Genomic DNA, 26,061 nt, shown 5'->3' with positions numbered 1-26,061 from the left:
TGGGCCCGTATTGGGTCATTATATGCTTGTCAAGTGGTAAGGGAGAGTGTTGAAGTATGTGGATACTTCTACGTTGGATAAATACACGTTAAGTGAAAGACAAATAATAAGAAAGGTGAACCAAATAAAATGATTCAAGTCGTTTTGTATTAAACGTAAGTTCAACTCATTAAAAATCCAAATATTAAATGAATTAATAATTGAATTTGATTAATTAATGTGCACATAGGCCCAGATTCTCAACACTTCCCTAATCCTTAGGGGCAATCAAATGGCTCGGTTAATCAAAAACTAAATTAAATTGATTTTTTTTAGTAATTTTAGTTTTATTTTTAAATATTTCGCTCCAATTTGATTTTGTGTTTATTGAATTTTCAATATCCATGTAAAGGAAGTGAAGAAAAAAAAAATGCTAGAAGGATAAATAGACAACAAAAATTAAAGGATAAATAGACAACAAAAAACAATGCTAGAAGGGGAAAAAAAAAAGAAAGATAATTATAGTATATTACAACACAACAAAAACAATTAATGCATTTTAATATTATATTATTTTTAAATTTTTAGAAAGAAACATCAATTTCAATAGGAGAAAAAAAGGGACATTAAGTCTACTAGTTCACTTAATTCTATTTCTAGATTTCATCGTGTGACATCAAACCCATTGTCCTTTCTTCCCATTCATTAAGGGCAATGCTAGTTTGCCAATGCAGCTTGTGATTTTTTAGTTTGCTAATTAATACAAAGCTTGTCATAACCTAAATTTTATTCACCTAATTAAAACATGAGTTATAGTTTAATAAGACATTCTTCTTGTCTAACTTCCAAAACTAAATGGCAATTATATTTTTCCACGTGTTAGGGGGGAAGTGTTCTCCTGTGATGTCCTTTAGAAACAAAACAAAATGAAAATCTATAAATGCAAATGAATTTAGTTAGTAGATCTCATAAAATTTATACCATAATATAAAAAGTCTTGACTTATTTAAATATTTATGATATAAAAAAGAAAAATCTCATGAATTTAGTAAATTATTACAATTGTTTATAAGTTTTGGATAAATGCTCAATTTGATTATTACATTTTCATTGAACATCTCATTTGATCCAAACTTAACATTTGGATAAATTGAGGATATAAACTTTAAGTTTAAAAATCAACTTATTCCATTTTTAGAAAAAAGTAAAAAAAAAAAAAAGTTTAAAATAATAAAAATTACTTGAAATTTCAAGAAATAAAAGGGTGGTTATATTCCGTTTAGGATTAGGAATATATGTAGTCGGACCGATTTTTTACATATATATCTCTCCTTATTTGGGATCCTAATAAAATGTATAATTTCAATTCAATTACGATCAACGATATTTAATACTTATTTTCTTAATCCTATTATTATTATTATTATTATTATTATTATTATTGTTCTAATACATTGGCCAGAAAACAAAGTCAATGAGCATACAATACAATACATACCATGGCGGCAGCAACACTTTCTGACGTGTGGACATGGAAGCTCATGATTATTTCTCACATACTCCCTAATTAACAATCTTCCACAACCGTCCGATCAAATGACTTTTCATCTGATGTTGATCTCCATGAAAAAAGAACACGCAAAAAGAAAAAAGAAAATAAAAAGACCAAAGGACAAACATGTCATTTCGTAACAACTCGCAATGTGTAATTGTGTACCTTTACAATACTTTATCCTCACCAACCAATCGAATCACATCCCTGCACCGTCACGATCTCATCAAAACCCGTCTGTGAAACCAAAAAACACGAATACCTTGTAACTCTATCAAACCGTAAAAGGAATTTATTAAAATAAAAACATAAAACAGAACAAAAGCCCATTATTGAGAGAGTGCTGTGCTGTGTTGTGTTGTTTTGGTTTTTCTCATCGGAGTTGAAGAACGGTTTTGTTTGTTGCTCTTTCTCTCTCATTTCTTTTCATCAGTTGTTTTAACCTCAAAAAGCCACAAAAATTCCGAATTTCTCCTTTTAGAGATAGAAACACGTCTTATTTTTGTTTCTAGAGAGAGAAAGTGTGGTTTATTTATTTATTATTATTATTATTATATTTTTCGAGATATAGAGAGGGGAGAGAGGGGAAAAAAGGAAGAAGGAAAAAAATAATACTAATAACAATAACATCATAAAGCTCTGTGTTCCAATGGCTGATTCGTAAAAAAAAAGGGAAAAAATCTCTCATTTAAACCTAAGAAGAGGAATTGCTTTGATGGATGTTTCTATTTTTATGTTTCATAAGCTGAGATGCGATCTTTTTGATTGATTGTCGGGACCTCGAATTTGATCCTAGTTGAAGAGAGAAGGATAGAGATATAGAGAGAAAGAGGATAAAATGAACGGTGGCGATGAACTCGCTGCAGCTCCGGCGGGCCCACCACAGCCTTTGGACTGGAAATTCTCCCAGGTCTTCGGCGAGCGCACCGCCGGCGAAGAAGTACAAGAAGGTAATTTCACTCGTCTTTCTTTGTCCAAAGATTATAGATTTTAGTGCATCTGGATCTAGTTGATATTTCTCATTTTCACTTCATATTAGGGCTTGTTTCTGGATTTTGGATCCGGTATGGATCGTGGGTCGATGAGAAATTTGTGTTTAGGTTTCTGGGTCAATGAGTTTTTTTTTTTTTTTTTTTTTTTTTTTTTTTTTTTTCTATTGTGGGGTTTCTGCAGTGATTTGTGCAAGCATAGTGTTATAGATTGCATATTTAATGGATTGAGGTAAATATGGAGTGGAAGTGAGCTAGGTGAAGTTAGTGGATAATTGGTTATTGCTATCTTGCGCCACATGCAATTGGTAAGTAATCCAAGTGGGTCGTTGAAGTTGTGAATGCTGGAACTTGGTGGCTTTTGTATGGATCTTAATGATTCTTTTATCCATTGCTTTATTTTGTGAAATGGAATGTTGGTGTATGCATTAGTCATAGTTTTGTGAATCAAGCTTATACGTCTGATTTACTGATGTGATATAGGTGCATCTTTGAGTGTTATATTTCATGATTTTCAAAAGAAAATCACATTACTTGCGCATTAGTTTCTCCATGTCAAACTTTTCCTTTTCTGTGAGTTGATGCATTGCTAAATCTAAGGTATGCTGTTTTTTTGTTCCTGTGCATATCTCAATTGAAATGTTGAATATGAGAGATTTGCATTTGGGGTGAATAAACATTTTGTATAGATTAGATACTTGAAGTAGGCATAAATTTTGTGTGCACCACATTAACACTACTGTGGAAAGTAATAATGTGTACATGTGTTTAAACTAACTAATCAATAGCGTAATTGCCAGTAGGAAAACAATATGCTTGCGTTAAATTGTGACATTCTTTGTATGAGCAAAATTTTTTGTTTCACACTCTAAATGTAGTTAACTTGATCTTTATGCCGGTATGCGGTACTTGCCAAATGAATTTTTGCAGCATCCTTTTCAGTTCTATGAATCAAGAAGCTTATTTGGTGAATGGGTTTTCTGAGGATTGAGAAAGGAACCCTGCAGAAATTAAGGCAATGTTATGGATTCATGGTAGACAGAACTATTGGACTCGAGGTGAAGATGTTAAGATATCAAACTGACATATTTCTAAGAAGAATTTGGCAGGGGGAAGGGGATGGTCTTTGTGGACAATTTGAGCTAGCAAATAAAGAGTAATGAAAATTCTGTTCTATTGATTACTGAATTGGAATGCAATCAATGACAATGAGGCACCTATAAGAATTATGTAAATGAGATGAGTTGGAGGAAAATGTGCTATCGTGCTGTTATCAATCAATTGAAGCAGCATTTTTGAAAGGTAGTTTTGGAATTTGATATAAATCTTCTTCGAGAGAACAGATGGCTTTCTAGTTTTGCAATTGTTCTCTTGTTACGGTTAGATGAAAAGTTTAGAGTTGCAGACTAGACAAGGTGCGATAAGAATAAATGTGATAGTGAATATAGATCTTGAGGCTAACTGAGAGCAGCTGCAAGTCAAAGCTTTTCATTTGAGTTGGGTTAGTGAAAATTAGCGAGAGAAATGAAGGTTACCTTAGCTTTGCTATAAAAGGAACTGTTATATAGAGCAGAGAATTTTCACATAGCTTGGGTGCATTTTTGGTGTGATTTAAAACAGTTCACAATATAATCTTTTCAATATAGGGAACTATATGTTTTGTGAGATTTAAGTTGATCATTTTGTTGCGGAAATCACATTCCCAAATCTTCATAATCGTCTTGGACTCCAGCACAAAGATATCTGTGGAGCAATCTTCTTCAGATGGCGAACCTTGTTTTCGAAAAAAGAAAAATTGTTCATTCTTCTGTTGCTTAAGTTAATTGTAGGGGATGAGGAGGAGATGTTGTGAGCAGGGTGGCAAGGGTTCAATGCCCAGGTACTTCTTTTAAGTACCTAAAAAACAAGCAGAATTCTTGTCAGGAGTCTTTGCACCAGTGAGAATGTCTGATACTCTTGGATGCTTTTACTGGTTCTTGATGTTGTTTCAAGAACGATCAAGTTGCTTTGGCTAAGAAGCAAACTATTGAGTGACTCAAACCTTTCTTCTAAAAGGATGTTATGAGTTCAGTCCATCCACTTTAGCCACAAATTAGTTGCCCGTTCAATTTTCTCTTGGTATTGAATTTTTACTTTTCCCATTTGCCACTCGTCGACAACACTCTTTTTGTTTCTTCATTTAAGCATTAATGCTTTCTAAGATGTTTCTGTTTCAATTTGTCTTTTCTTCTACACCACTCGATGAACTTTTTCTTTGCGTCCCCCCCCCCCCCCCCCCCAACCCACCAAAAAAAAAAAAAAAATTTCATTTAGAACTATGACTAAATTATTGTTCTGACAGCAAAAAACGTGCAGTAGTCATTTGAGGGTTTGAATGTTCTGTTTTTATTACACAAGTTAAAAGATATTTACTTTTAGGGAACAAAGAACCCTGAAGGTAGGAAGCTAGCAACAACAATGTACGTAAATTAGCTGCCAGCAGCTGTAGTAAATCAAAGTTAAGAAAAGGAACAACATATGAGATTAAATGGAAGTTGAAACCCATTTAACAATTATATGATAATTTCTGTGCTATTCCATTATGGAATGGGTGGATAATTATGGGGTTCTTTAATCTTGACTTTGTTTCTTTCTGCAGTGGATATTATTTCAGCTATTGAATTTGATAAAAGTGGTGATCATCTTGCTACTGGTGATCGTGGGGGCCGAGTAGTTCTCTTTGAGAGGACAGACACAAAGGATGTATGTTTCTCTTGCCTTTCCAGGCTTAATCCGTTCATTCTTTTGTTGGTATATTATTGCTTATTGTTAGTCATCTTATTATGTTGTTGGTGGAATTGTAAGAAATTTTTTCATTGTAATGTGTAGCATGGCGGATCCAGAAGGGATCTGGAGAGAATGGATTACGCCATTAGTAGGCATCCTGAGTTTCGTTATAAAACTGAGTTTCAGAGCCATGAACCTGAGGTATTATTTTCCAGTGGTTATTCTGGTCTCGTTTCGGATTTATTTACTTTTCTTCTATCCTGCAGTAATTATCATACTGTTTTCACATGTATTTGTCCCAGTTTGATTATCTCAAGAGCTTGGAAATAGAAGAGAAAATCAACAAAATCAGATGGTGCCAAACAGCCAATGGCGCTCTTTTTCTCCTATCTACTAATGATAAGACCATTAAGTTTTGGAAGGTAGGAATGGATTATCTTGAAGCATGGAAAAAAGCCATTTATGTATTTATTATATTCATTCTCAACCTAAGAATTTGTTATAGAAGAAAAAATTCACTATTTATTAATGGGAGATATGCATACTTCTTTACTAGAACCAATCTGATGGCACTAACCCTATCAAAGCTTTTATTGAGGCATTTTCCCCTCTCTTTATATTTATTTTCCATTTGAAATAAGAAACTTGTGTGTTAGGATGCATAGATTCGGGGAGATTTTTTGCATGAATTTTTGAAATGGCATGCTTCAGTGGCTATGTTGATGCATCAATGTAGAAACATGATATTGAATTTATATTTTATGGAAGTACCATAATTCAACTTGTGTGGCATTAGTATGGACTTAGCTATGAATAGAGCGGAATGGAATAAAGGATTCATATAGCGGGCCTCAACTGGTTTGGGATCAAGGCTTAGTTGTTGTTGGATGGAAGTAGCCATCTTATACTATGGTGGGAACTAGTAATGAATTGCTTTAAGGAAGGTTAAGTCATAACATATGCCAAAGGCATATATGTGTCTGGAATCCTTATTATAAATGGTTTACGTGAGCTTCTTATCTTTGAGAACTTGGACTTATCATTGCATGCTGACTAAGATATGTCAAAGTCTGTTGTGGCATATTTCATTTATTGAGATTTTGCCCTTGGCATTAATAAGGGCTTTCTGGTTAGTGGTTGCCTACTTTATTCAGCAACTTATCTGGCATTTCTGTTTGGGAATTGCGCAGGTCCAAGAAAAGAAGGTTAAGAAAATTTCTGACATGAATGTGGACCCTTCAAAAGCTCTAGGAAATGGTAGTGTTGCTAGTTCAAGTACTTCAAGTAGTGCTAAACCATATATTGCAAATGGAGGTTGGCCAGAGAAGTCATACAGTTGTCCAAGCAATGACTTCACTTTCCCACCTGGAGGCATTCCATCACTGCGTTTACCTGTGGTAGTAGTACTCAAACCATTCTTGAGTTTTTGTCTTCTTGCTTTTATTTTGACTTAACCAAGTGTAAATTTACTGAATTTTAAATTATTTTATGCCTTCTGAAGTGTTTCTTGCACCAAATGGTGCTTTCAATTGATTATGCAAACCTTCATGCTATTAGTATACCGCTTGAACCTTATTATATTGATACTTTGATGGAAAATTGGTAACAATGATAATATCATGAAAATATGGTATTCCAAAAGGTATGTAGAAATTGCTCACAAGCAGCATCAACGATCATATTGCATATTGTGGGGGAATGGTTATATCTATATTTTTGTCAACTGATCATTTTTTAGGTGTGGCAAATTATTTAAAAATAATTGATTGTTAATAATTGATTGTTGACAGTACCTCACAATTAACCTTGTGGTTTGTAAACTACAGGAGCAATTGATTTACTGAATTAAGTTTATGTTTTGATAGATTTTGGCCAAGTTAGTCTAATAGAAAAGTATATTAGTAGCATACATCTATGAGGGAGGAGAATGCTACTTTTGATCTATTTTAAAACTAAACACTTAGAGGAGAGATTTCTACTTTTGATCTATTTTAAATTAATCACTTAGAGGAGCGATTATAATGTGTCTTTCTCTCTGCATTCTATGCCTGAACAGCATCGTACTTTAAAATTACTTAGTTGTTTCCTGGATTGCTCATCTGGTCTTGCATTAATCAAACTCCTGTTTATGTTTTTCACATAGGTAACTAGCAATGAGACCAGCCTGGTGGCTAGATGTCGAAGGGTATATGCTCATGCACATGATTATCACATCAATTCAATTTCAAACAACAGGTGGTTCCATTTCAACTTTATTGTTACTGCCACTTCAAAGTAGTAATTATTTTTGTTTCCCACCTTTTGGCACACTCATTTAGTTGTTTTCAGAATTAAATTTCTTTTCTTTCAATGCATTAGATTTGGATTTTTTGCATTTATTACAATAAAAGCTGCAAACTGAAAGGTAGAGGCATGCTTCTTTCAAGTTCGTCTTATCACATATAGATTAGTTATAATTTATTTTTGTCACTAAACAAGTATGTTACCATTAACTGTGGCAACTTTTATGGGAAATATTTGCATGTGCTTCGAAGACATGGCTTTCTATATCTGGTTTGTCTCATCATTGGTATTGGCTTGTTTCACTAATCATCTCTCCTCATATGTTCTAGTGATGGTGAAACCTTTATATCGGCTGATGACCTGCGAATCAACCTTTGGAACTTGGAAATTAGCAATCAAAGTTTCAATATTGTTGATGTAAAGCCAGCAAATATGGAGGATCTAACTGGTAAGACTCTTAGTCTCTTCTGTTCAGGATTATATTGAAAACTTTGTTTATTAACTCTGATCAGCATGCCCAACAATCTTTAGTAGTGTCCACACCTTCCTGTCTGTTAATAGTTTCCCGTGTCTCCTTCCTTTCTTTTATTGTTTCTTTCACTTTAATAGCACAATTTAACTTCGACTGTCGAGGAGTTTTTACTACTTGCTTGGTGAATTATTTTGGTTTTGCCCTTTATTCCAGTGTTGTGTTTTCACTGTTAGGTTGGTCCTCACACAAATGCTTAAATTATTCCTACTAGCATTAAATTTCCTGTTTTCAATCTATGAAGTAAATGAATTTTGTTTATGGTAAGCTTCTATAAATGATGCTTTGTTCGAGTCATCAACCAAAATTCTTTGATCCTTGCAGAGGTTATAACATCTGCAGAATTCCACCCCAACCACTGCAATATGTTAGCATATAGCAGTTCGAGAGGCTCAATCCGACTAATTGATTTGCGACAATCAGCTTTATGTGACTCTCATGCCAAATTGTAAGTATGCCTTTTGCATTAAAAAAAGAGATGGCTGGAACTGAGAAAATTAGGAAGGCTAATGTATGCTCTATCAATTTGGAGCATATTTCTGCTGGATGTTTAGTTGGTACATCCCTGTTTGGGTTGGAGTTGTGATCAATAAAACATCTTTCATGAGTTTATTTACTTTAAACATCCACTGGCTGCAGGTTTGAGGAACAGGAGGCACCAGGTTCTAGATCATTTTTCACAGAGATAATTGCTTCAATCTCAGATATTAAATTTGCTAAGGATGGAAGGCATATTCTTAGTCGTGATTACATGACTCTTAAGGTTTGGGCTTCTATGTTTGGAATTTACTTGAATCATATTTGTAGTTGATTATGCAGTATCGTGTTTGTATGAAAATCAGCCCATAATTTGTAGCCTACTATATATATGGTTCGTTGACAAATTTTTGATATTTGAATTTTATAATGATAATCAATTTTTCTTTTTGCAAAGTGGTTGTGTCCAAAATTACTATATCTTATAGCTTTTTAGCAAAAAAACTTATCTTAATGTTTGCTATTAGATTATTTGAAAATGCAAAAAATTCTGTATCTTGAAGATAGAGTAGATTTATGATGCATTCCATGTTAGTTCTGTAACCTTTAGATTTATTGTTCAAGTTGGACTCTTAGACTGGGTACATCTAGTCCTGGAGCGTATGAGCATAGTGTTCTGTTCATGACCAGACATGGCTGGAATCATTGAGGTTCCTTTTTATCTGTGGCAATATTTTTAGCCTTGTTATGGCTTTGTGTTTTGCCTCCTTGCATGCTGAAGTTGGCTATAGTCTTCAGAGGCATGCCTTTGGTACACCTTGTCTGTAGGCCCATTCAAGCATATGTTACGTGCCTCAGGTGGTTCAAGCTAGGCTCCATCCTGATGGCGCACGCCTGTGCACATAAGCATATGTCTAGTAGGGCGCCTTGTTATGCATGTTAGTAGCCTGCTTTTCTTTCTTTCATTTTTCGAATTGGTACTCTTCATTAATTGTTTCTGCTCATATGTTGGATGTTTTCACTTTTAGACCCTCATAGTTTGGGTTTAACCCTCGGATCTTGCTACACATGACAGTGAAGTAAATATTGCTACATTAAATCAATTGTTATGAGGTGATAGCAGAATATGATCTGGTTTTCTAACCCAACTGAAGTCGCCTGTGTCTTCTAGCATAGCAATGAACACAAGTTATTATTTGTTTTGTGCAACTCTATCAAATGTTTTGGATGAAGAAGGAACTAATTTGAAGGAGACTGATGAAAAGACAGAAGATAATAACTGTAATAAAGGAGAGGAGGATAAGAAGAAATGATCTTTTAAAAAGGGTGGTATGAATTTGGGGTTTGCTATTGTGGTCTTATGAGTTTTAGTGGACAGCTTTGTGGTTGCTATTGTTTGGACCATGCACATTTGGCCTTGTGCCTTTATGTTTCTTTATACTCAGGTCTTCACATCTGTCAGCGTACACCTTCAGAAATTATATTGCGCAGTGTATAGAATTTTAAAATGCTTTTGTTTACTAGTTATTATGAAGTAGAATCATTATATCAATAATCTATACACGTCTAAATAAATTTGCACCTCAGACAGGTCTATTATTCGTTCTTTTGTCACTTGTGCCTAGCTGCCAACTCTGTGCACCTTTGGCAGCATATGAAGTTCACAGGAAAACTATACTTTTAAAAAGATAATGGATTTAGTAAGAGATACTTTCCAATTCAAGTGAGCTATGCATTGCAGAGAGAGAGAGAGTTCAAGGGAACATTACAGGCAAAACAATCTTGTGAACAAGGCAAAATTCTGCTATTATCCCTATCCTTGTATTGTTGATCTTTTGGTGCATATGTATTGTGAAGTTGAGAAGCATATAGACTTCAAGCTGATGCTGAATTATTTTTGGTTTTGGAAGACCTTACCCATTTAACTGTGCTTACACTCTATTCATGATTTGGAATGACCGCACATACTCTTGTTTTTATGTGAATATTCTTTGTGTACATGATCTTTGGAAGTTAAGTTGAAATCTTGATTTTTGTTTACATGTTCTTTTGAAGTAAAGTTGAGGTCTTGATTGTTCTTTGTTTCTCATTTCTGTGTTTTCACATTGTTAGTTATGGGACATCAATATGGATTCAGGTCCAGTTGCAACCTTCCAGGTTCATGAATATTTAAGACCTAAGGTAAGATTACTCCCTTCAGACAAACTGAACTTAAAATTCCTTGGTTGTTTCCATCCTGATTATAATTTCTTTGTGTATATCCAGTTATGTGATTTGTATGAAAATGATTCAATCTTCGATAAATTCGAGTGTTGTTTGAGCGGTGATGGATTGCGAGTGGCAACCGGGTCTTACAGGTCTGTTTTTAGCGTCAATAAGTTGATATTTATTTTTTTCTTGTTGAGAGCCTTCTGCATGTACCGTAATATTTTCTTTTTCATGTGAATCCAGCAATCTGTTCCGTGTGTTTGGTTGTGCCCCTGGAAGCACTGAAGAAACAACTTTGGAAGCCAGCAAAAATCCAATGAGGTACTTATATTTGGTCTGTTGACTATCAATAGATAAGTTCTAAGTTGTTTTATACAATTAACATGTTATCTTTACAAACTTTGGTTTACCCTTTCAGGAGACAAGTTCAGACCCCTTCAAGGCCTTCCAGATCCCTAAGCAGTATAACACGTGTTGTAAGACGGGGTTAGTGCAGCTGCTTTCTTATCCTGCTTGCTTATCCCGACCTCCTTGCCCCCTTCCCTCTCTGTCTATTTCTACAACTCAATTTGCTTTTGTTTTTATTATATTACTATGTAATCATTAACAGGAGCAGAGAGCCCAGGAGTTGATGCAAATGGAAATTCTTTTGATTTCACAACAAAATTGCTGCATCTAGCATGGCACCCAACCGAAAACTCAATCGCCTGTGCTGCTGCAAACAGCTTGTACATGTACTATGCATAAAGATGGTCCAAGAAATGTATTTGCGTGGTGAACTTTTTTGGGTTGCTGTCGGAGAAGATTTCTTTTCCATTCCCACCAATCAGTTAGGTGGAGGCTACATCGAATCCTCACATTTCAAATGCCTTTTCAATCTGTAACACATGCTAATACCGTATAAAGGTCCAGATGTGGCTGTTTCAGAGTCCGCAAGGAAGCAACATGTTCTTATTCCCGGATGGGCAGCTAGATTCTCCATTTTCTTCAACCTCCTCCCAACCATAAAATTCCTTTTCTACCCGATCTTTTTTTTTTTTTTTTTTTTTTTTTTTTCTTTTTCTTTTTTCCCTCTCTCTCTCTCTCTCTCTCTCTTATCTTCTAAAGATAGAAGATTGCGGTTTTATGTTCTAAAATGTGTTGTTGGGTTGAAGTCTGAAGAAAATATGATTGTAGCTCATCTACAACAAAAACTAAAAGGATGTTCAATATTTGCCACTAGGTCTTAAGGTAAAATGTAGTTTTTACGCAAATCTTGGTGGGAAGAAGCTGTTGAAAACTTGCAGTGCATTTTTTTATTGATTCTTTGTCATGTTTGAAACTCCATCCTTTTAGTCCTAAGATAATTGTAGATTTTTTTTTTTCCCCTTTTTTTCTCTTTTGGGCATTGATTCTTTGTTCGTAGGAGGATCAACAACTAAATTACTGACTTGAATTGCTAGATTTTGATGTTATTTAGTGAGGATGTTCGGTTTTTGCCACTAGTTTTATGATTATGTTGTAGTCTTCTTTTGCCTTCCTTTTTTGCTTTGTTCTTTATGACCGGATAGATAAAGTAAATGGTTGCGCTTAAAAACTGGACTCTTTCTGATTGAACTTATTATAAGGCTGGTTCAATCCATATCATATGTGCCTGAATAGACTGGTTTAAGTTATTATTTTAAAAATATCTGAATTGCATAAAAGGTTAGATGATTGCAGAAAGGATGTGATACATTTTCAATTGATTGAATGTAAATCTATTTAGTGGCGGGGTGATGATGAATATGAATGACATGAAAAATGAAATTAGGTGACGAGCAATGCTTGTCTTGTTCTTCAATTATTTTTATTTTGGAAAAGAAAAATTATTTGATTTAAGGTGGTTTAGACGTGACTTTTTATTACAACATCTATCTGTATTTGGGAAGGAGATAATATGACCTGGAACATAATTTTTAAATCAGCATAGATATCCGACTAGAAATAGAAAGTTCTATCCTATCAAATAATGCCAAATCAAATTAAAAAAAGGTCTAAATTAGGGCGACTGCCTTAACTTCTTTTTCTTAATATTGCTTATCTTGTGATATATCATGTCTTTCATTAATAAAAAGTGGATGATTAGCTGAACTGCAACGGGGGAGGAAGAGTGGCCCATTTCATTTGGACCGGCATGTTGTGCTGTCCAAGGAATGCGTGTTCAGCTGCTAGATATGTGCAGGGGAGTGAGTAGACCAGTGCTCATAAGTCACTCCCCTGCATAGGGGCACCTATGAAGAGCCGGGACAAGGACTTTTAACATCCAATAGACTTATGAGCACTGGTCACTCCCTTACAATATGACATGGGCTGATTTGGGCCTCACCACCAAGGTACCATTTTTTTTATGGGCAACTCTCCGGACTATTTAACCCGACAGCTCTCCTGACAATTTCTTCAGACAATTCTAAAGGTAAATACTTATCTACACCCACCCGGTAGTCAATTTCTCTGGAACTGAGCCGAAATCCATGGGTAATAATCCGGCTACTCCTAAGACAATTCCTCTGGACAATTGTAATACAATTGCCCCGAAATCCATTGGGTGTTGACATAGAATTGAACATCTATTGTATAGAACTAGCTTCCATTAATGTCATCCTTGTAAAAGTTCAATTTAAGAAACGTTTTTAGGATGTACTTTTTTCATAGAGAAACCAGTCGCTTGAATAGCACTTGCCTCAGCGGCTATCCCCGACTAGACATACCAATATCCTGCCTGCCTCATTAAGTAATTTAATTCTCACAAGATAATGAGATGATGATCGACTCCAGTTATGAACCTCTAAACAATCTTAGTGATTGGTGCATAATTGTTGTAAATTTCAAGATAGTTCTACCCTGGTTTGTTATTTAAGTGGTTCCTTATAATTCCTCAAAGGTAATACTAAAAGTGACATCTTACTGAATCAATTGGAATTATGACAGCAATATAATCCTACCGATCAACCGCTGTTATGTTACAACTAAACAAAAAAAAAAAAAAAAAAAAAGATTGAAAAAGGCATCAAAAATAATAAAGCCATGTGAAGAAAATAAAATTCTTGGATGAGTTAAATCAAGAGCTAGATCCTGAATACAACTGTGCTCAATATGATAAATAAACCATCTAAGATTACAAAACCAAATTTTAACCCAAAAAAGAAAAAGATAAAAAAAGGAGGATTCAATGTTGGGGAGTGCGAATATGCTCCATATTGCAAAACAGTATGACATCCCCAGTTCATAGCCAATCTGCACTAAACACAATCATTAAAGAGATTCATTAGCAAAGCAAAGATATCGAGGAAATTAAATTAACACAGTTCATAAACCCAAATACTAAATGAACTCTACTATAAACATCACTCCCAAAACCATTTGAGCTAAGCATGCATATTTATAACAAATGAGAGATGGGAACAAAAAATTACTATTATTTCAAGTTGGAAATAAGAATTGATACCTTTAAGCTTGAGCAGAAATATTTTTATCTTCAACATCATTTGCAGCAGTTGCTGCCTTTGCATTCTCGGTCTCCTCGCCAGGGGGCTGAACTTGCTCTTCCTCAGGCAAAGGCTCCTCCACATAATCATTCTCAAAAGCATCAGCAGGAACTTCATAAATTCTCACTTGTGGCTTTGATGGGTCTTTAACCAAAACGTATTTGCCCTCATTCAACTTCATACACAAATCAACAATACTCTTCACAATTCCCCACATGTTTGATGTATTCAAATTAATCTGTGCAGCAAAATCCCTTGGCTTATACCCAAGAACAGCCAATATCACATGGTTATAATGATCTCTTGGATGAACCCTCGAAACAAAACCTAATTTCATCAAATCTGCACTTGCCAAAAGCGCTTGAGCAGTCCATCGAGCTAACTTATTCGCGTTGTTCTTCAATTCAGTAGCCAAAACCGCACCTCTTTGAGTCTCCAATTTCTGTCTCCAATCAACTCCGGAATATTTAGGATCAAACTCATTGAGAGCATTCAGTGTCAAAAATGACCTCTGCTTGTTGACCTCCACAACACTCTGCACCTCACACCTAGCAACAAGATACATATCATCATCAAGTTTCCACCTCCTATACCTATAAGCAACAGAAGCAACTTCCTCTCCTTCATTTGCAAATGGGTTTGGTTCATCAAAGGCAACCTTATTCCCATCTCTAATTAGAACCTGCTGTGAAAAGTTCTGATTAATATAGGCTGCCTCAACACTCAATGAATAAGCAGAGTTCATATCATCTTTCGCCTCTGGTAATGGCTCATGTGAGGTCTCATGCACTGCAAGCAAATCAAGCTGAGAACCATCTCTCTTATCGAAAAAGAGCTTGTTTCCAACTCTCTGAATCACAATATCCCACGAATATACCGACCTAGGCGCACACATCAAAGTTGCCAGGATAGTATCCGTAGCAAACACAGTAGCCTTATCTTCATTGGCAAGTCTCCGAATCACAGGATCATCAGTCGTGGTGACTTTGAAAAAGTTTCGGTTTTTGAATCTCTCCAAACGACGCTCGTTTTTAGGGGTGACTCTATCATATGATCTGTCGTAGAACTCAAGCCCGCCGCAGAGAAGTAAATCTTCTGGCTCAGCGACTGAGAATGACAGCTTTGAAAACGTTGAGAAGGGAATCTGGTCCAACATGTTCCACTCCGGCTGGATATCCACAGATGACTTGAAAGCTGCCGCCTCGCGACGTGGCTGGTTTTGATTGGATCGATTGAGATTGTATAGGCGATCCCGGCGCGCCCGTTCCTTTTCCGCCTCACGTTTGCGAGCCTCCACCTCTTCATCGCGACGCTGAGGGAGTTGCGGGCGGTGTTGATTGAATCGCCACTTAGGGCCGAATTTAGGGCGTGGAGGAGGTTTTCCATCAACGAGACGGAAGGTCGAGTCATCATCGGCTGCACCAGCTGCAGCAGGGAAGGAATCATCGGCGGTGAAGTCAAAAACGGAATCCGAAGCGTTCTTGTTGGCGTTTGGCCGATTTGCATTAGGATTGTTGACGTTACGGGTCCAATCGGCGATCCGACCGAGTTTTTCTGATCGGGAGAAGGGGGCGAAGGGAACGTGGAGAGGGAGAGTGGATGTGGTGGTGCCCGTTGTGGCGTCTGGCGGACCCCAGCCGTCGGGGTTGAAAGGGACGGCGCCAACTTCGAAACCGCCTACCATTGATAAGGAAGAAAGAGATACAGAGCGGTGGCAAAGGACGGTTTGGAGAAATAGGAAGGTAAAAACCCTAGCGGGTCACTATAAGAATAACTTCTACACGAGAACTCGTTGGAACTTTTGAACTTTTGCTTTGCCAAATGGGCTTCGGCTTTTTAGTGGACTTCTAAAGCAAATTACCCGAACGACGTCACATGGACGACAAGTCGAGGAATTTCTATTTGGATTTGGGACGGATATCCACCAGGTCTTTGCGTTTGCGGGCAGTGATTTGCTTCAACAATAAATATAATTGGGCATCTCTTTGGGCTTTCTAATCATTGAGCCCAGCGACTTGAACGACGTGTTGTTTGCTATTTTTGTTTTAGAGCCAACATGAAATTTTTCTCGTGCTTTGCGACTTTCTATGAATGCTATCAATCAAAAAATAGATCCTAATGACTGTCGTTTATAAATGCTATCTTGTTTAATGACCCCGTCTTTCCTTCTATTTCCATCATAATCTTTTCTATTAACAAGAAAAAAACATATTTTATCCTTTTTTTTTTTTTTAATTCAAATGGGCTTTAAATATTATTTGCGGCAAAAGCCATTACATCACAAATAATCAACCGGCGATTAACTTCCACTCCATCGAGTCAGATAAGGAAACAGAGACTCGATCTAAACAATAAGTGGTCTTTTAACATAAAAAAAAAATTGAAAATGAAGAAACTCATCCAAAAGAGTTTTACGTTTATGAATAATTGACTTGAAATAATAAATATCCTCCAGTCGATTGTATATTTTATTCTAAACAAATAAAAAAAATATTTATTAGATAATGTGTGAATTTTGTTTTACATTAAAAAAAAAAAAACTATTATAACGAATATTGATTCTGATCTATTCAAAAAATGTTATTGATCCTAATGGGCTAAGAGAAAAAAGAAAAAAAAAACCCATGAATCCAAGCCCAAAGTTTAAATGGAACCGTTGGAGTCTTGGAGAACTAGTCAGTAGCCATACACTTAGCCCCTCCTTTCTTGGCACTAATCAACTGAAATACTTACCTATATCTCTCTTTCTATATATATACTACTTTTTCAGTCAAAAACAAATACATATATGTATACCACTTTCTAAAATTCACTGCTTATATACGGAAAAATAACTGGAAAAAAACTAATCAAGGTAACTTAATCTGGGAAATCCATTTTGTTTGTTTCTTTCTGACTTCTGTTAATTTGTTCTTTCAGTTTGTTTCCCAGTTGTGTGGTTGGGAGATTTTTTTAATGAAAATGAAGAATCATGATACTTTTATGCCTCTTTTTTTACTTCTTGGTGCAATTTCTTGTTAACCAAACAGATTTTGGCATTTAATTAGCTTTAAAACTTCTAATATTACCATTTTCATTTAATTATTTATTTTCTTATATTCTGTTAATACTCACACTGAAAGTGGTAAAATAATGTAGGAAGGAGGTAATATATGGCATCAAAGCTGCCTCAGTTGCAATCTAAGTTACATTCTGCAGCCAAGCATGGATGTGCTTTCTACAAGCAGTTGTTGGAGGAAAACAAGCAATATATCCAGAACCCACCCACTGTGGAGAGATGCCAATTACTAGCCAATCAGCTACTTTTCACTCGTCTTGCCAGGTTTTTTTTTCTCTTTGATCACATTCATAGGAGTCATTAATCTCTTAGATCTTACTGGTAGTAATGTAAGAAATAAAATTATTAATTTTAAAATAACAACAAGGAAGGATGTAATTACAGTCAACATTCTGCTTGTGCCAACATTCTGCTTGTGCCTACAGTATTCCCAATCGATATGAAGCATTCTGGAAGGAACTTGAGGGTCTCAAGAACCTAATGAAAAGCAAGCCAGAGATGAATATAGAGAAGGCTGGTCTTGTTGCTCTGTTTGGAGTGGAGTGCTTTGCTTGGTTTTGGGGTGGTGAAATAATTGGGAGAGGCTTTACATTTACTGGTTACTATGTTTAATTTCAACTGCTTCAAATTCTCATATTTCTTTTTTTTTTTTTTTTTATTTGATTCACCTTTCTTGACTTCATATGCAGAATTTTGTTTTTATTGAAATGAAAGCTGATGGTGGGTCAGCAAACACCACTGTTATGCTTTTCCTGTTCAATTATTATTCTCGCAGTTAGATGGTATCACACGTTAAATCTTTTAATGCGAATGAAGATTTAATTATGAACGAAGCATAATGGAAATATAAGATCTGAGTATCGAATTTCGATTAGTTTGAGATTAAAACTTAGCTTGCATAATAAAATGGGTAAGAGTCATATTCAACTATATTTTGAAAATAATAGCATGGGAATATTACATAGCAAAAGAGAGGACAAAGAAGAATATGTTTCACATCGCAGGGTTCATATTCAATATTCCAACATCAAGAATAGAATCTTAATTAGAATTCCTTTTTCTTATTCCTTCCATTATTCAACACTTTCAAGAAAACAACAGTAGCCTAAGAGTAGAATTTGTCAATTTGGCACATGAAGCATTGAATTTGATTTATACGCTTCAAATTCAGAGAACTGATTCTGTGATTTGTGCAGTTGACATTGTACTTGAAAAAGGAGTTAGTTGGGCAGCCAACTTTTATGAATTTTTAACAATTTGGAGATGTGAACTTACTGTTCTTTTCTCAAGTCAGAGATGAGGCATTGCAAATAGAGGTGCAAACCAATTAGCTTACTCAACTATCTGCCAAAGAAATTTACCTCATTCGATTATTTTCCTATTTTCTTTACTTTAGTAATATTTATTTATTCAATTTCACATATTGTAATAAATTTACTTACTTTCACTGTCAATTCCAACTCAAACACAAATTTAAGTCGGACTTTAGGTCTTAATCTCAGTTGTTAGTGTTATTGCCTCTTATATGAGAGTCTCGAGTTCGAGTCCTCCCTAGCCTATCCTCACACTCTCTCCCTTATAATTTTGGGAAAACAAAATTACACATTTAATTTTATTATTTTATTAATGGTTTTGACTATTACCCATGTTATTAAAATTAAATTCTAGTTTTATTCCTCAGTAAGACTACTGTATAGAAATAAGAAATTGTGTATTGATACAGAAGTAGTTATCTTCCATTAGATTTAAACTATCCAATGTGGGCCATTAGATCTAAAAATATCTACTAATTTGCTACCTACAAAACCGGTAATTTCTTATTCATATATTATTTAATTATATTTATTATTATAATAAAAAAATGTATTTTGCCAATATAAAAGAAATTAATGCAAGAAGTTCATCCACATATTCTTTTCATAAATAATTAAAATATTATATTATGGGAAGCAGAAACTAATAAAATTTTAGAAGCGATCAATCCGGAGAGAGATTATGGGAAGGAAGGGAATGAGAGGCGATGAAGCATGCCATCTGAAGCGTGTTGCACGCTTTATGTACACAGAGACGACAATTTCTTTCTTTGGGCCTCCACCTCGCCCCCCACCACCGCCACCACCACCACCTTCCATCACCACCCCCACCAATTTGTGTTCATAAGTTTTGGGACCCACTATTTGTAGTCCCCACCACAATCAATTGCACTTTGACACGCCTATTGCTCGCTCTTGCCTAGGTCTCTCTTATAGGCTCTCGTGATATTGATTTAATCATCACCGTCCATTGCATTAATCCCACCAAGTCACCAACACATTCCGGAATGAATGATCATACCTCATCATTAATTACCCATCATAAAATCCATTTTAATCTATTTTAACTATAATAATATTACCACATTTTTAATCATATTTCACAAAGAACAAAAATAAAATAAAATAAAATAAAAAATAAATATAGGTATAGTCATTAATTAATTTTATATATATATATATATATATATATATATATATATATATATATATATATAATATGTGGACTATGGAATAAGGTTTTTCTCACTCAAAACAGGAAAAAGTCAAACATTTGAATCAAACATTAAAATTAGTAAGAAAATTTTTTGTTTACTTTCACCCTCATTTAGGAAAAAGAAAACAACCAAACAATAACATACTTCTATAGTTTTCCCCTTTTGGATTATTTTCTTTTTAAACTTATTGACTTGACAAAACGACAAGTCATACAATTTCTTTTTTTTTTTCTAGTCTCATCATCTCAAATTCCCGATCAAGATATTGTCCTGTTGAATGTTCTCCTCTGAAAAAAAAACAACAATTCAATAGATTTTTGTGTCACGCGGTGTTTTTAATATCACGGTGTCTAAAGCGATACTAAAGCAAAAGCACACGAAATGTCGTTTGAGGTCTTATAAAACTCGTGAAGTGAGTGTATATGTGAGATATATAGATTAGTATGCTGTCTCTCAAAAATTTAGAAACGCAAGTGTAAAAGAAAGTCCAATGTAAATTACATGCCTTACATATTGTTGATTTGAAGCCCAATGGACCCAAGTCCATCCTTTTTTGCCCTTTTTCTTTTTTATTTATTTTTATACTTAAAATCCTTAGCTTTTACATGCTGTTGAGTTCATTTCAGTGTCACCCCAGAATTCGACATTAGTGCTTATATCACTCATGTGGGGTGCTGCCACGTATTGCCCGTGACATTGGTTTCGTTTTTTGTTTGGTGACCGCAACAAAACGCTAATGATTCATATTTCATAGACACTCTCCCCCCCCCCTTTTATCGCGTGATTTAACAAATGGAGGGTGATTATTTGAGCACTTGTAAAATTGACGGTCTCGATTTTCTGTTGGAATCTACATTATGCTTTTGCTTCGGCTTGCTTTATTTGCACGCAGTGTTTTGTCGTTTTGTGGCTTCGGTTCAATACTTATGCGGGCATGGCTTAATTATACAATTTGGCTTAATTAGTGCAACTTAAACCAAAGCTTTGGCTAAAGCAGCTTGCCTAATGGCTAATTAGCTGATAACCTTTTCAGGTTGAAAACAAACAAATGGGAGTGCTTAATGGTTAATGCCTAGAAAATTCTTTGCTGTATAAGACAAAATGAGAAGAATAAGAAAAAATAAAAATAAAAAAACAAATAGAAAGAAGAAGAATAATATAAAAGTGGTACTGATGTCCTCTATGAATTCTCATAAAAATAAGTTATCAATGAGGAATTATGAATTTATATTTTAAATTTTAATTTGACAGCACACCTAAATTTTTGTGCTAATCCATTAAATATCTTAATTTAGAAAATTACACCTATTAAATACTTGACTATAAAATTATTTAAATACATTAATTTATAAAATGAGATTAATCGAATACCTATTAAATGGTTTAAAAATATAAAAATTATTATTTTAAAATTTATATTAACTACACATCAATATTTTGTATATAAAAATCAAGAACACAAATTATTATTATTAGAATGAAAATATACGTAACATTAACAAAATTTATAGGTTGAAATACTTGATAAATCATCTATAAAATTTATAATACTATATAATTAAAATTGTAAAATTTAAAGGTAAAATTATATATGTCACTGCATTTTAATAATAAAGTTATATATAGTTATTATTATTAAGAGAATTTTACTTAAATATTATTACATCTTAGTATGAAGGCATAAAAAATTTAATTAATTAATTAAATAAATAAATATCCACAATAAAAAAGGTCAACCACTCAACTTATAACGACATTTAAGGGGCACCCAACTTTTTAAATTGTAAATCTAATTTTTATATTTGTCTAATTAATTAATGTAAATAAAATAATGCTTAATTGGAGTAATTTTATCATACAATTGTCAATTGACATTTGCTTGATGCCAACTTTATAAAATATTGAAGTCCACAGATAAAAAGAAAGTGTGGTTATGCTTCAAAAGGAAAAATCTAAGCATAAGAATTATTGTCGTTAATAATATTTTAATCCAAAAGTGAGTAATTAATTTATTAAATTAAATTAAATACAAGTTTAGTCACTGTCAACTAAAGCTTGGCGTTCTCTCTTTCTCTATTTTAAGTCTCTTTAACCTCAGTGGTCGCTCTCACGCGTAAACACAAATGCACAGATACTCTTCTTCAAAGATTGTTCATTTTCAACATCCAAATATCTCTTCTCCTTTGTTCTACACCTCTCTGAACAAGACCAAACCCCACTTGAAAGAAAGAAAGAATTTGGCTTCTCCTTTTGCTTCTATTTCAAAATCTCTTCCCCCGCTTTCTTCTGCTTCGTTTTTAAGAACATAAAACCTGCAATTTGTTATCTTCTCCTTTTAATTTCGTTTTTTTTTTTTTTTTTTTTTCTGTTTTATGGCTTAAAAAACTCTGTTTTTTTTTGTTCTTTTGCATAGAGTTTCTTGAAAATCCCCATGACTGGCTCTAAAAATATCCAATCTTTTTTGTCGTCTTTACTGTTACTGTCTGTTTTCCCTTTTCGCTACTTCACATCTTTGCACACATAATAGCAAATCCCAGCTCAAAATCGTCAAAACTCAGTTCACACCGAATTAAAGTTTTAATCTTTTCTCATCCATTCCTGTGTTGAAGCCAAACCCGTTTCTCCTAATTCTTAAATAGTTTATATTTCTACATATCTCACAAAACCCATTTATTTTTATCCATTTTTATCTGGTAAAAGCAAAGAAACATGCAAGATCCGTCGACAGCATTTCAGCCTATGAAGCCTCACTTTCCAGAGCAAGAACAGCTCAAGTGCCCGCGCTGTGACTCTACCAACACCAAGTTTTGCTACTACAACAACTATAATCTTTCTCAGCCTCGCCATTTTTGCAAGAATTGTAGAAGATATTGGACTAAAGGTGGCGCTTTAAGAAATATCCCAGTCGGTGGTGGTAGCCGCAAGAATGCTAAACGTTCCTCTAACCAGAAACGTGCTAACCCGGATCCTAACACTGACCCGACTCGGCTTAACCGCCGGGTTCCAGAAGCATCGTCGTCATCAACCTCAACGGCGACGGCCTCGGGATCATCTACATCGCAATTGCTGAGTAATGGGAACTCGGATTTAGTTGACCCGACCCGCATGTATGGTTTAGAAGCCGATCAAGAACGGAAGATACTGGATATGGGTGGAAGCTTTAGCTCGCTTTTGACATCAAATGGACAGTTTGGAAGTATTTTTGACGGGTTGAATCCAAATGGGTCGGGTTTAAAAATGGTGCAAATGGGTGGCTTTGGTGGGGACTTAAATACAGGTTTGAATGCTGATTCAAGTCAAAACCCAGGTTTAGATTTACAAGGCAGTAATAATAATGAAAGCGCAGGCGGCGGCGGCGGCGGCGGCGGCGGCGAGAGTTTTTTGCAGAGTGGTGATTGGGGAAACAGTAACGGGTGGCCTGATCTTGCCATATACACTCCAGGTTCTAGTTTCCAATAGGGAGAACATAAAAAAAAATGATAATTTTGGTTAAATCTTTCCTTCTCTTTTTTTTTTTTCCCTATTTAATTAATTATGGGGTTGAGCACCCTATAGGATATAATATGGTTTTTAATTTTAAATTTTTTGGTGTTTTTGTGTGGGTTTTGGTTTGAATATGCTTTCACATATGGAGAAAAAGGAAAAAAACAAATATTTGAAATGTTTTTTTCATTTTTGGTGTGAAGGGATAATGGGAAATTGCTTTGTTTATATTATAAAAATACCATTATTATTATCTTTAATTAGTGATAATGCTAGTGTTTTGCTTTATTATTTGTATAAATTTATTTATTTATTTCAAGTAATGGACCTAATGGCATTGATGAGGATAGTGGAGTTGACACTCACTCTTTGATTATTGCTTATGAGCAAAGATGATTTGATTTGATGGGATAAAAAAAAAAAAAAAAAGAGATATGGGAGATCCAAAGTCCATGCTACTTGGTTATATCAGTTTCAGACGTGTCTTGCAAGGACTAGACAAACTTCCACTTTCTTTCTTGGATATCATTTCTTATTATGATGTTTCTTTTTGTACATTTTTATTTTCAATTGATTATATTAATGGTGTTTGTATTTTTTTTTTATTTTTTATGTCTTAATGTCTTTTTTTCAAATTTTTATAGTAAATAATCAAATATGAAAAACAAAACCTTGAATTTCTTTTTGGCACATAATAAATTCTTAAAGAAAGGGATTATTGGGTTCTTTTTTCCATTTTTTTTAAAGTCAATCGCAATTGCTTGGAATTGACTCAGGACACATTTGTCTACTTTCTGGTGGTTACTGGTAGATAGTGATGTTGCAGAAATTGTGTCCCAGTTAATGCAATAGTGACATTTTGAAGCAACTTGGAAGGCACAGAAGGGGGAGTTTCAAATAAAATACAGTGCTGTTAAATTTTTCCAAGTGTTGAAAATCTTAATGTGGTAATGTTTCCAAAAACTAACAGAGTAGCAGAGTCTGGGAACTAATCTATTTATATCAAATTTATCCCATCTTCTCTGGTTAATGAATTGAAGCATCAACTGTTTCTGCTTTGATGGGCCTCACTCCATTATACTGCTTAATTGGATTTGGTTTGGACCACTAACAATGTCACCTGCAAAAGATCACATGTGTAGGGCTGCTTAATCACCTTGGGAGAGTAATTTGGGTGTATATTAGCAAAATCAATGGTTGAATACCCAAATCCTCAATAATTTAATGGTGATTGATGTTTGAGAAAAGAAAGCAATGTGATTGCCCTTGTTATGAAAATGGACAATTTCTCCAGACTAACAAAATCAGGAACCCTAGGGCCATAGAAGTTTGCAATATTGGGAAAGATCAAGGGCTCTCAGCACAAACTCACATGAAATAGACGGGGAGTTATGAATTGTGAAAAGGTTGATCAGCCTTTTACATGGTAAGAAATAGAAATTCTTGAGATGAAGCTTGTCATGTGATGTGAGATTTTTTTTTTTATGGAGCTCACGTGCCATGTTTATATAAAAGTAAAAAGGATTAAACTCTTATCTTATCTAATAATTTTTCAAAATAAAAAATGGCTCTTTTTGGATTCTAATTTTTGAGTGCCAAATGGCAAAATCCTTGATAAAATTTGTGTGTACATAACCCTAAGATGACTGTATTTTGAGTATGAAAATTTTGGCATTTTCTTCTTGTATTGCCCACCAATTTTGAATGGGAAGGAAGCTATGACTTTGCCTTCTTCTCTCTGACAATTAATGAGGTCTACATCAAAGAACACCACCAATTGTGTATGGTAATGTAGCAAGTTAACAGTGAACTGACAATCATCATCTCTTACTGCCAGGACTTGAGAACTTGAAACTGTGCAAATACTTGTGAACTTCCTAGCAAATTGATAGTTTCTCTACAAATTTCCTTGGCATTTATGGGTTTTTTTTACAGTAAAAGTAGATTTTTTTTTTTTATTTGGTAAAATTACTTGACAACCAATTGAGCAAAGGACAATAACTGGATATTGGATGTACTTGTTGAGGTATGACTTGTGACTTTTGCTTGAACATGTACATTAATGCAGCAATAAGAACTTTGTCTTCCCTTCAAAGTTTCATCTTCATCTTCTTTTTTTTAAATGTTTTTGGGTGGATCGCATTATTGTATCATTTATTTGCCTTAACAGGAAATGGAGTTATCAGATAGGTGGGTATGTGCCTAATTTAAAGAAGATGGGTCTATTTCTCCAAAAGGTGCAATTGCCTTTCTTAAACAACAAAGTGTCCCCATATTTGTGGCCACATTGGTCTCTTCTATTACCCTAATGTAAAATTGATATGAAAAATATTTATACACAGTTATTAAATCCTGAGCAGATTGTAGGCTGCGGTTATGCCAACATGAAGTAGGAAGGGAATTGTAACATGGAGTTTCTTCTTCTTCATAACTTATGAATATCCAGATTTTCGGATTCAGAATAGAAATGGAAAGCAACACTTCTAAGAATACAACCATTTGAAGAAAATGAAATTACATCACCTTCATCAACTTTTGCACTTGAATTTCTCATCGTTAACAAATGGAGCAACTTTAATTTTCAATTCTTTGACATTACCATGCACAGCATATACAATACGTTTGTCCATAAAAGATACCACTTGTGACATCTGACAACTGTAAACTTGCTGAAACTCATCATCCGTTTGCTGCGGCTTAA

At 34.6% G+C, this 26,061-nt stretch overlaps 4 protein-coding genes across 7 annotated transcripts; 3 read left to right on the top strand and 1 right to left on the bottom strand.

Moving 5' to 3' along the window:
- The first annotated feature begins 1,871 nt into the window (after positions 1-1,871).
- LOC105631493 (serine/threonine protein phosphatase 2A 55 kDa regulatory subunit B beta isoform) lies at positions 1,872-12,302 on the top strand. 3 transcript variants are annotated; one of them, XM_020678274.3, is made up of 15 exons: positions 1,873-2,481; positions 3,451-3,822; positions 5,159-5,262; positions 5,389-5,487; positions 5,589-5,708; positions 6,477-6,686; positions 7,430-7,521; positions 7,899-8,017; positions 8,423-8,546; positions 8,738-8,861; positions 10,688-10,756; positions 10,841-10,932; positions 11,027-11,104; positions 11,202-11,269; positions 11,394-12,302. In XM_020678274.3, exons 4-15 carry the CDS (start codon positions 5,419-5,421, stop codon positions 11,528-11,530), a joined length of 1,302 nt encoding a protein of 433 aa, XP_020533933.1. In that variant the 5' UTR covers positions 1,873-2,481; positions 3,451-3,822; positions 5,159-5,262; positions 5,389-5,418; the 3' UTR covers positions 11,531-12,302. The 3 variants fall into 3 exon arrangements, with proteins under 3 accessions (XP_012069017.1, XP_012069015.1, XP_020533933.1); XM_012213627.4 differs by lacking the exon at positions 3,451-3,822 and having other exon boundaries at positions 1,872-2,481; positions 6,477-6,683; XM_012213625.4 differs by lacking the exon at positions 3,451-3,822 and having other exon boundaries at positions 1,872-2,481.
- Positions 12,303-13,831: 1,529 nt separating this feature from the next.
- On the bottom strand, positions 13,832-16,075 carry LOC105631492 (eukaryotic translation initiation factor 3 subunit D). 2 transcript variants are annotated; one of them, XM_012213624.4, is made up of 2 exons: positions 14,250-16,075; positions 13,832-14,043 (listed from the first exon to the last, which is right to left on the bottom strand). In XM_012213624.4, the coding sequence occupies exon 1, from the start codon at positions 15,971-15,973 to the stop codon at positions 14,252-14,254; it is 1,722 nt and encodes a 573-aa protein (XP_012069014.1). In that variant the 5' UTR covers positions 15,974-16,075; the 3' UTR covers positions 13,832-14,043; positions 14,250-14,251. The 2 variants fall into 2 exon arrangements, with proteins under 2 accessions (XP_012069014.1, XP_012069013.1); XM_012213623.4 differs by having other exon boundaries at positions 13,832-14,038; positions 14,250-16,074.
- Positions 16,076-16,993: 918 nt separating this feature from the next.
- On the top strand, positions 16,994-18,107 carry LOC105631490 (hypothetical protein). Its single transcript, XM_012213622.3, has 3 exons — positions 16,994-17,143; positions 17,428-17,611; positions 17,773-18,107. Exons 2-3 carry the CDS (start codon positions 17,442-17,444, stop codon positions 17,957-17,959), a joined length of 357 nt encoding a protein of 118 aa, XP_012069012.1. The 5' UTR covers positions 16,994-17,143; positions 17,428-17,441; the 3' UTR covers positions 17,960-18,107.
- A 3,858-nt stretch (positions 18,108-21,965) lies between these two features.
- On the top strand, positions 21,966-23,648 carry LOC105631489 (dof zinc finger protein DOF3.1). Its single transcript, XM_012213621.4, has one exon. The coding sequence runs from the start codon at positions 22,587-22,589 to the stop codon at positions 23,334-23,336; it is 750 nt and encodes a 249-aa protein (XP_012069011.1). The 5' UTR covers positions 21,966-22,586; the 3' UTR covers positions 23,337-23,648.
- Positions 23,649-26,061: the final 2,413 nt, after the last annotated feature.

This window comes from Jatropha curcas, chromosome 1 (assembly GCF_041381405.1).
Source record: "Jatropha curcas cultivar XTBG-Jc1 chromosome 1, XTBG_Jcur_1.0, whole genome shotgun sequence".
NCBI lineage: Eukaryota > Viridiplantae > Streptophyta > Magnoliopsida > Malpighiales > Euphorbiaceae > Jatropha > Jatropha curcas.
Note: the sequence above shows the minus strand (reverse complement) of the source record. Positions and strands in the feature narration are given on the sequence as shown.

Coding starts and splice junctions, on each gene's coding strand:
- LOC105631493 (XM_012213625.4), top strand. CDS start 2,370: ATGAACGGTGGCGATGAACTCGCTGCAGCTCCGGCGGGCCCACCACAG. Junction 2,482..5,158: donor CGGCGAAGAAGTACAAGAAG/GTAATTTCACTC, acceptor TTCTTTCTGCAG/TGGATATTATTTCAGCTATT. Junction 8,018..8,422: donor AAATATGGAGGATCTAACTG/GTAAGACTCTTA, acceptor TGATCCTTGCAG/AGGTTATAACATCTGCAGAA.
- LOC105631492 (XM_012213624.4), bottom strand. CDS start 15,973: ATGGTAGGCGGTTTCGAAGTTGGCGCCGTCCCTTTCAACCCCGACGGC.
- LOC105631490 (XM_012213622.3), top strand. CDS start 17,442: ATGGCATCAAAGCTGCCTCAGTTGCAATCTAAGTTACATTCTGCAGCC. Junction 17,612..17,772: donor CTTTTCACTCGTCTTGCCAG/GTTTTTTTTTCT, acceptor TTGTGCCTACAG/TATTCCCAATCGATATGAAG.
- LOC105631489 (XM_012213621.4), top strand. CDS start 22,587: ATGCAAGATCCGTCGACAGCATTTCAGCCTATGAAGCCTCACTTTCCA.